This window comes from Limulus polyphemus, unplaced genomic scaffold (genome assembly GCF_000517525.1).
Source record: "Limulus polyphemus unplaced genomic scaffold, Limulus_polyphemus-2.1.2 Scaffold9402, whole genome shotgun sequence".
Taxonomy (NCBI): Eukaryota; Metazoa; Arthropoda; class Merostomata; order Xiphosura; family Limulidae; genus Limulus; species Limulus polyphemus.
In genome coordinates this window covers 2,814-13,275 of record NW_013675012.1, presented here as the reverse complement: position 1 = coordinate 13,275, position 10,462 = coordinate 2,814, and the positions used below count along the sequence as shown (strand labels likewise).

The 10,462-nt window shown below is 30.9% G+C and overlaps 1 protein-coding gene across 2 annotated transcripts; it reads left to right on the top strand.

The window, feature by feature from the left end:
• The first annotated feature begins 403 nt into the window (after positions 1-403).
• Positions 404-10,365, top strand: LOC106475904 (YY1-associated factor 2-like). Of its 2 annotated transcripts, none has more exons than XM_022379918.1 (4): positions 404-565; positions 3,748-3,879; positions 5,514-5,660; positions 9,651-10,365. In XM_022379918.1, exons 1-4 carry the CDS (start codon positions 540-542, stop codon positions 9,856-9,858), a joined length of 513 nt encoding a protein of 170 aa, XP_022235626.1. In that variant the 5' UTR covers positions 404-539; the 3' UTR covers positions 9,859-10,365. The 2 variants fall into 2 exon arrangements, with proteins under 2 accessions (XP_022235626.1, XP_013792032.1); XM_013936578.2 differs by having other exon boundaries at positions 3,748-3,873; positions 9,651-10,363.
• Positions 10,366-10,462: the final 97 nt, after the last annotated feature.

The window sequence follows — 10,462 nt, the reverse complement described above, 5'->3', positions numbered from 1 at the left end:
TTTGTCTTTAAAAATTCAAGTGTATAGATCAACTTCAATCTATAATCCTTCATTTAATCAACAGATTCAACATTTTCCTTGTAAATGTTTACGGAATCGAACCCCAGATTTTAACGTTGTAAGTTCGTAAACACATCGCTGACCCAGAACAGAAGGAAAAGAAATAATCAAATCGGCATTTATAACGTTACTTAATTGTATCTCCATAAAATATGTTTAGCATTGATGTTACGATATTTAACTAGCAACTATAAATAATGATATTTTAGACTTAACATTTTAAAAAATAGATTTTATGTTGTGAAATTAAAATCACTGAATTATTTTCACAATAAGTTAAGGTTTGGTACGTTTAATCACAGACTTATGATGATTTACCCTAGTGAGACTCAATGGTAGTTTCCGCCATTTGCTGGTCGGAGAGGCATTTTTAACAAACTTAGATCATTATCATATTTAATTTTTCATTATAGTTTTGTGAACTAAAGGTTATCCGCTTTGCTTATTTTCGTTTATTTAGTGTGATAAAAGTATCAAAAATGGACTCAAAGAAAAGCCCAAATAGGTAATACTATTTTTATTACTAATAAGTTCAGTAACTATTTTTCATTTTTTGTAAAATCAGTAAAGTTAATTCGGTAAATATGAATTAAATGTTATTAATTAGATAACTACCACGGAATGTTGAATGCATGTAACAAATTAAGATTTTAAACAGTGAGGTTCTCTGTATAGTCTAAGGCTACTGTTTTACTTTTAGAAATTAGAATCATTAACAGTAACGATAACATAAGAATGGGTATAGTGCAGTCATACTCATGGTAACATTTATAATTGTTCATAACGAGACGTTACCTCGTAGTCGTAACTGCACATCTGTTGAGTTTTTCTTTTGAAAACGACAGTTTTTATGACATTTATCTCTGAATGAAGAAATGACTAAATCAGTAATCAAAATTCTTGCTCAGCGATATTTCTTTCTTTCATCAATCAGTGGCTTTGAACTTAAATATTTATATTATTATATATCCTTGTTAACAAGTGAAATTGTAAATAAATGGGTATAGTTGTCTTTGTGGGGAAACGTAAATTTACTCGGGTTTAAGCATGTGCATCTGTTATTACTTTGTATTTTTTATATTTGTGATTAAGTTATTTCAAGTTGAAGTTGATAGTTATGTAAACATTGAAATATATGTAAAGGATTTTTGACTTTTAATTGGAGGGTCATTATGAGAAATATATTAATAACAGCTAGCATTTTTCAACTAGGCTTAGTAGGTGGTCCATGAGTTGAAAATAAAAAGTCAGAAGAGATCCTTCAGATTGTTGAAGTCACCAGTCTGCTTAACCTAATTGTTTCAATATCCGTTGTTATAGGAGATTGCTGAAGTTTGCAATGATATTACCCATTAGGTTTTCCCCGTAGAGGACTTAGGCTGGATTTGTGACCCTGAGAATTTGTTTGAAGAAAGTATTTTGGGAATGTGTGATATGGATTTTAACCTGGAGCTGTTAAAAAACAAACAAACCTGAGAGTGAAAATAGATAAGGCTCCTGAATCTAGTAGTATTTACTCCAGGGTTTTTAAAGAAGTATTGCCTAAGAACTTTTAGATGAGGTAATCTTCAGTGAAGGGAAAGAGTCTGATGAAAAACTTCTTCGTACAATCATTTGATGAAGTTTAAAATTTTGTCAGACAGCCCTGGCTCTAAAAATGGATGATCCTGTCTTACCAACTTATTAATTTTTTTATACCTAGGATGTTACTTTATAACTGGGTAAGTTTATAGGAGTTGATGTACTTGAATTTTCAGAAGGCTTTTAATAAGGTGCTGCAAAAAAAGATTTGTGTAAGAAAATTGTGTCAGTTGGATTGCTGAAATAGTGAAATGGAAAAAAAGGTTTTATGGGTAGGAGGAGGTTTAAATTTATTATTGTTCATTCTAACAGGACTAAGGTTACAAGTGGTATGTTGGAAGGATCTGTTCTGGAGGCTCATTTACATCAATGACACTGATTGAGTTGAGAAATTGGTTATGTTTGTAAGCCTTGTGTCGGACTGTCTGTAAAGAGGAGGATGTTACAAAGAAACTTACAGTAATTGTAAAGTAATGCATTTGGATCTGTAACTGAAGAAAAGGATCTTGACTTAGTGGTAGATAAGCTACTCGAGTTGGTGGCAGTAACTTTTGTAGAATTGTAGGGTGTATTTATGGACAAATTGTTTACACATCAAGAGATAATTACCTTTTTATACAAATCACTAGTTAGGGCTAACTTGGAATACTGTGTATAGTTTTGATTTCTATCTAAGAAAGGTCTTATTGGAAAGGGTTCATTGTGGGGGGCTACTAAGATGATTCCAGGTGGGGGGAGGGTTATCTTACAGGGATAGGTTAAAATTCCTCAACTTGTTTTCTTTAGAGAAATGAAGGGCAGAAGGTGATCTTGTTGAATTTTACCAGATTATTAGGATTATTGATAGGATAAATGTCTGACTTCTTTATGCTATATTTTGAACATAATTTAACTGGGGTCTTCTACGAATTTCATCAAGACTCGGGACCAGTTATCAATAAACCTTCTACATCCACCTAACTAGTAACACCCTCAGTCAACCATCTTGAAAACATCCAAATAGTTAGTTTATTAAAGTTATAACAAGTGAATTATCCATTTAACTGGGGTCTTCTACATTATAACTTTAATAAACTAACTATTTGGATGTTTTCAAGATGGTTGACTGAGGGTGTTACTAGTAAGGTGGATGTAGAAGGTTTATTTCATGTTTCTTATATGTGGTTCATATTCTGTTATTCTAGTTTATCATGACGGTTGTTTTCAGTTGCAGACAGATCTGTATACCCAAGTTTTGTATGTCTCCCGTGTTCCTCACTTTAATTGGTTTTTTGTTTCTCCAGTATTTTGAAATCCACATTCACGGGGAATGTTGAAAATGGTGTTTTTCTTTTCTGTTTGGTCTCGAGGCAGTTTGGTGTTTACAAAGTTGACTTGAAAACAAGTAATGTGTGTGCTGTTTATTCATCATTGAATTTATCACTAACAAGTCACAGACACCTACTATAGAAGAATCCCAAGCCCAACAACAACACAGTATATATATATTTATACTACAATAAGAAGTATAACTTAAAGCCTTTTAATTGACAATTGGCAAAATAATTATATTTTAAATTCTGACAGGGGGTGGGGGTCAAAGTGTGCATGCCACAACCTTCTACAGAGTGCCATTCAACATGGTATTTTATATTTCAACTGTTCATTTTACCCTACATTGCTGCTAATTTAGCAACAGTTTGTGATAAATACCAGTTGAAAAGAACTGTAGATATGTATTTTAAAGGTTCTACAAATTCAATGTGCAAACTGTATAATAGAACAAAGTATATTTATTTTTCACATTAACATCATCTTGCACTCTGACTTCTCAGAGTCTGACTGATATCGATAATTGAGAGATGTATCTCGAATACAAATATGTTTGTAACACATTTGATCCCTTGTGTACAACAGGCTTGTACGTTTTTCTAAAAAATTGCACATTTTATACAGAAGCACAGTAAGTTTGGAATTATAGTCCATATTCCTTCTTTAATATGGAGTCAGTCCAATGGATTGACCTCGTGTATGCTTGGTAAAACCATTCTTTCTGTGAAATACTTTTAAATTTTGTGGCGCTGTTTATTTTGTATATAATTTTGGTTGGTATTTTCTTTGGTACAGAAGATCTAGAAGACAGTCTAAACCAGGTGAAGAGAACTACTGGGACTGTAGCGTCTGCACCTATCGTAACTCAGCTGAATCCTTCAAGTGTTTGATGTGTGATGTGAGGAAAGGGACTTCTACTCGGTATGTGTACGTAATTGATGAAGTGTGTTTTTTAGCTTGTTTCCTGTGGCTGGTTCCTATACATTAAAAACTGGGAAAATGGATATAGTTTTATTAGTTTCATATTTTATGAATGTTTCCAAATGTATAACATTCATGTTTTATCATACAAGATAAGCACGACTCGTGCAGTGGGACTATCATTCATTGTGGGTTACTTTTTACAAATGTATAACATTCATGTTTTATCATACAAAATAAGCACGACTCGTGCAGTGGGACTATCATTCATTGTGGGTTACTTTTACAAATGTATAACATTCATGTTTTATCATACAAGATAAGCACGACTCGTGCAGTGGGACTATCGTTCATTGTGGGTTACGTTTTACAAATGTATACCATTCATTCATTTTATCATACAAGATAAGCACGACTCGTGCAGTGGGACTATCGTTCATTGTGGGTTACGTTTTACAAATGTATAACATTCATTCATTTTATCATACAAGATAAGCACCACTCGTGCAGTGGGCTATAGTTTATTGTGAGTTACTTTTTCCAAAATACAGTATGTTCAGTTAACTATAAGGAGGCAGAATTAACACTTGGATTCTTTGATCATGGAGGCTAGTTTTTGGATGTTTATTGTGACAAACTTGGCATTTCATTGAAAACATTAAAACATTATAAATTTACAATAATCTAGAGGCACAATACATTCTGTACTTTTTACCAAAAATTTTTATCTAAACCAAAATCTGAGATATTGTGAAAAACAGACAAGGGTCAAGAAACTCTTTATTTTCATTTTACAAGAGAACTTGCATTTCTCTTTAATGTTTTTACAAACTGACTGCATAATTATTAAAGTTTTATTATAGCTAGTGTAAAAATGTTACTTTCAATTCATTTGTGGAGAGTGTTTAGATATCCTTCTTGCCTCTTGATTAAACATTTGATTTTCTTGTTGGGAATGTAACATAAAATTTTAATTTAACCATTGGGTCTTAATTCAAATAGTGGGTTTAACTTTAAGTAAGCCTAAAAGCATATTTCAGAAAAGTATAACCTTCTTTTTTGTTGATCTATATTCCATTACAAAACTTAACGTTAAATTAATCCAAGGTTATGTTTTAGATTAATTCTGTTACTGCTGGGTTTGTTTTATTTTTTAAATACAAAGTGATTTACTATTTTTGTGGGAGAAATATGTTTATGTTTATATATGTGTTCATAATACAGAAGTATCCATGTTTCTATATTATAAAAATATCGAAAAAAAGTATTTTGTGAAGTTTAGCCCATGAGTTGAAATTAAATCTGATAAAATTACATCTCTTATTTCAAGTATATAATGTATTTATGACAGCTTAATTTGTCATTGTTATCAGAGACACAAAGTGTATTAAATAGGAAACTTTTCCAGAAAGTTTAGGTGTAGGAATGAGTTAGACTAATAGAACTTTGTGTAATATTATCAGAGCAGCAAAGTCAGTGAAGTTTTTATTTATATAAGAAAATCTTGTATATTTTCATATCATTATTGAAACTATGAAATGATTATAATATTAAGATCCTAATAGATGTTAGATCGAGGCTACGAGTTAGTAAAGCTTTTTAATGTCAAATTAATACTTTTCTTCTTTCTCTTTTAATAGAAAACCAAGGCTTAACCCTCAACTTGTATCCCAACAAGTCGTCCACCACTATGCTCCACCACAGACTAAACAAAAGATTTCTTCGAAGCTAGAAAAAAAAAATTTAGAAAATTCTTCTGCAGAAACTCTGCCAAAAAAGCGACACAGGCAAGCAAAGATTTTGTACTATTTTTAACTTAAACTAGTGAGTGATGTTTGAATATGTGGAATAAAAACTGTCTGTTCTATACCCTTTAATCCAGTGAAATGGATCGTATCGTCTTGTTGTGGAACTCTATATGTCTACACTTGATTGATACTGTACATGTGTAATTTCTGAATCTTGGACAGCATTTGTTGTAGACTGGATTAGATGTTTTTGAATTCATAGAAAACTGTAAGAACAATGATCATTAAATTATTTATATAATAGAATGTGTTAGTTGAAAGATATGTTTGCAGTGGTTGATATTAAAAACAAAAAGTTCTACCTATGTTTCTTTATTCACCTTAAAAACAAAAACTTCTACCTATGTTTCTTTATTCATCTTAAAAACAAAAACTTATACCGATGTTTCTTTATTCACTTTAAAAACAAAACTTATACCTATGTTTCTTTATTCACTTTAAAAACAAAAACTTATACTGATGTTTCTTTATTCATCTTCAAAATAAAACCTTATACCTATGTTTCTTTATTCACCTTAAAAACAAAAACTTCTACCTATGTTTCTTTATTCACTTTAAAAACAAAAACTTATACCTATGTTTCTTTATTCACCTTCAAAATAAAAACTTCTACCTATGTTTCTTTATTCACTTTAAAAACAAAAACTTATACCTATGTTTCTTTATTCACCTTAAAAACAAAAACTTATACCTATGTTTCTCTATTCACCTTAAAAATAAAAACTTATACCTATGTTTCTTTATTCACCTTAAAAACAAAAACTTCTACCTATGTTTCTTTATTCACTTTAAAAACAAAAACTTATACTGATGTTTCTTTATTCATCTTCAAAATAAAACCTTATACCTATGTTTCTTTATTCACCTTAAAAACAAAAACTTCTACCTATGTTTCTTTATTCACTTAAAAACAAAAACTTGTACCTATGTTTCTTTATTCACTTTAAAAATAAAAACTTATACCTATGTTTCTTTATTCACCTTAAAAACAAAAACTTCTATCTATGTTTCTTTATTCATCTTCAAAATAAAAACTTCTACCTATGTTTCTTTATTCACCTTAAAAATAAAAACTTATACCTATGTTTCTTTATTCACTTTAAAAACAAAAACTTATACCTATGTTTCTTTATTCACCTTAAAAACAAAAACTTATACCTATGTTTCTCTATTCACCTTAAAAATAAAAACTTCTACCTATGTTTCTTTATTCACTTTAAAAACAAAAACTTATACCTATGTTTCTCTATTCACCTTAAAAATAAAAACTTCTACCTATGTTTCTTTATTCACTTTAAAAACAAAAACTTATACCTATGTTTCTTTATTCACTTTAAAAATAAAAACTTCTACCTATGTTTCTTTATTCACCTTAAAAACAAAAACTTATACCTATGTTTCTTTATTTGTTTGTCCAACCACCTAAGATATCCACTGTACCCAAACTTCCCTTATACACCTGCTTACCATATCTCGGGAGACAAGAGCTCCCTTATCACGAAACAGTGGAAAAGTTATGTCACATTTACTATCTCCAAATTGACCTGAAAGTTATTATGAAATCCAACTTTAGATTCACATTTTTTCCGCTACAAAGATCGTTTGTTGACTGCCCATTGTTCACATTTCGCCCACTTATATAGGTGCGGAGACTGTAAGGTCTCCTATATTGGTGAAACCAAACGTCACCTTAAAGTACGAGCATGTGAACACATGGGTATATCTATAATATTTCACTATCTGGCAACACAATATAGAAACAGGACATCCGATTTCTCTCTCAAACTTTAGAATTATTTCAACAGCCAAACATGATACTGAAGTTCTTATAAAAGAAACATTATACATAAAAACTCTTCTCCCGTCCCTAAATCACAGTCTTTACCGGATTTAAACCTATTTTAACTATTTCACTTGTATCTCAGTTATCATTTTCTCGTGTTAAATATGTATATTTGATTTGTTTAATTCTTATGTATATATTTCTGTTGTAATTAGAAATATTGTTTGTTTTGTACTCCAGATTACTGATGATGGAATATTGATGATTCTGAAACGTCTAATAAATGCTTCCTGTTGTTATGTTTTCCGAAAAATGAGTCGATTTAGTGGTTAATGCTTGTATCAGATAAACTAGGACAAATAATATTTTATTGTTTTTTAGTAATATTTATGGAAAGATGCATTTTTCTGTTAATATTATTTTTATGATTTATTAATAATAATGTGATGTTTTTTACTTCTGTAATACTTGTTAGCCCATAACGTTATTTTCTTATTTTGAGATGAAAGTTAAACCATTTCTACTCGTTCTGATGATCACACACACACACACACACACACACACACACACTAAATGAAGAATAAGCTAGTGTGAAAAGGTTTGAATTTTGAAGTATTTATTTCATTTATAACTTTGTAACATCATTGGGTATATAAGATGTGGAACATTCTGAGTAAAAAAATAAAAGCTAACATATTTCTTGTACTTTTAACTACACGCATATAAATGTAGAGACAGACTAAAGTGGTTGTTTCAGCTTTTAGCATGCACCTATTGTATTAAGTTACATTGTTTACGGTATTGACATTTTTAATACTTTCTGTAAGGAAGTATGGAATCTGTTACAAGTTTTCGCTAATAGTAAATAAGAACATTTCAGTAATTTGTAAAGATGAACACCAAATTCCAGTTTATTTCAGTATTGGACAGTTAAAACATGTAAACAAAATATCATTATTTTAGGACTTACAAATCATAAGGTTTGAAATAGCTACTATAACTCAAGATTATTAAAATATATAATGTGTACTTTTGAATATTTATATCTTTCTTCAAGTTATCAATGTGAGGAACTTGTTTGGTTGATGTGATGTTTGACGAAAGTGATGTGTTGTGAGGAACTTGTTTTGTTGATGTGGTGTTTGATGAAAGTGACGTGTTGTGAGGAACTTGTTTTGTTGATGTGATGTATGGTGAAAGTGATGCATTGTGAGGAACTTTTGTTGATGTGATGTTTGACAAAAGTGACACGTTATGAGGAACTTGTTTTGTTGATGTGATGTTTGACGAAAGTGACGTGTTGTGAGGAACTTGTTTTCTTGATGTGATGTTTGACGAAAATGACGTGTTTATCTAGAATATACTGCTCTTGATTAAAGTAATTAAGTAATAAATTTATCAGTGATTTCAATTGTTTGTAAAATGACATACTTACTAAAATCATGCTATGAACGACTTGTGGGTCTCGTTTCTTAATTTTTGTGTCGACATACTTACTAAAATCATGCCATGAATGACTTGTGGGCCTCGTTTCTTAATTTTTGTGTCGACATACTAACTAAAATCATGCTATGAATGACTTGTGGGCCTCGTTTCTTAATTTTTGTGTCGACATACTAACTAAAATCATGCTATGAACGACTTGTGGGTCTTGTTTCTTAATTTTTGTGTCGACATACTAACTAAAATCATGCTATGACAGACTTGTGGGTCTTGTTTCTTAATTTTTGTGTCGACATACTAACTAAAATCATGCTATGAACGACTTGTGGGTCTTGTTTCTTTGTGTTAGGAATTGTTTCAGCCATTGTGGTAATTCCTTTGTTATTGCATCAATACTGCTTGTTGCATCTTTTTGCCATTGGCAATGTAACATGGTTAATAACATCACAGTTACTATTCAGTGCACTTACATTTGCTAATAAGCATGTCATGGTTTGGAAAGAGTTTAAAACATCCATGTACATAAACAATGACCATATACAAAAATATAGACCAATAGGAATTGATCTTGTGAACTAATAAATCAAGCTAAAAATCACTTGACTCATAACTTCTGTTTATTAGTTACTATTTTGAAAACTTCCCTAGCTCACAAAATTGTGAAGTTGTACTTATTTAATGTTATTAAAATGTTCAGTGTTGTGGTTTAACAATACAACTATAATAACATTATTGTTTATTAGGCCACGACTGAAGAATGTTGACCGTAGTAGTGGTCAGCAGAAAGCAGTTACCGTCAACAATGTCACTGTTATCATCACAGAATTTCAACCAAAGTCATCAGACCGTAACGGAAGGCTGTCTAGTGGTAATACTTCGGATAGTGGCAGCATGTCCGATTCCACCAATCACAGTGATGTTAAAATTGGAAGTCTACACTCGGATAGATGAGTGTGCGGATAACTAGTTATGATGTGCTTTTGTTTATAGTTAGAAAATTCTGGTATTGTAATAAATAAGTCATTAAGTTAGTTTTCTTTTCGTATTTGGCTCATGCACTTCAACATACAGAACTTTCCATGTTGAATTTAGTGTTTGTGGAAAATGAGCCGACATGATGTTTGATATGTAATAAATTTCAGTGTGCATTGCCGTTATAGATTCATTTTTTAATGTTTTGGAAGATGTTCTGTAGGATACGATAAAGTTTTTAGCTGACACGTAAAACTGTTTTGAGATCGATTTATGATTTTACCTTGTTATTTCTTGGTACCTTATTGGTTTCATTGTATCTTTCTTCGTTTTAAAACATTTAGCATAATCCGACTGAATGTTTTTTTGAATGAATCTAAGTTTCAAATGGACAGCAACTGCCTGTTGTAGAAAACTACAAATGTAGAGGACGACGTTTCGAAAAACGTCCCCCTATTGTCTTCTGGAGACGAAAGGCGGAAGTCTTTCGAAACGTCATCCTTTACATTTGTAGTTTTATACAACAGGCAGTTGCTGTCCATTTGAAACTTAGATTCGTTCAAAAAGCATTCAGTCGGATTAT

Excerpts from the sequence above, each read along its gene's own strand:
- LOC106475904 (XM_022379918.1), top strand. The coding sequence starts at position 540 with ATGGACTCAAAGAAAAGCCCAAATAG. Across the intron at positions 3,880-5,513 it reads GGGACTTCTACTCGGTATGT|AAAACCAAGGCTTAACCCTC; the intron begins GTACGTAATTGA and ends CTCTTTTAATAG. Across the intron at positions 5,661-9,650 it reads CTGCCAAAAAAGCGACACAG|GCCACGACTGAAGAATGTTG; the intron begins GCAAGCAAAGAT and ends ATTGTTTATTAG.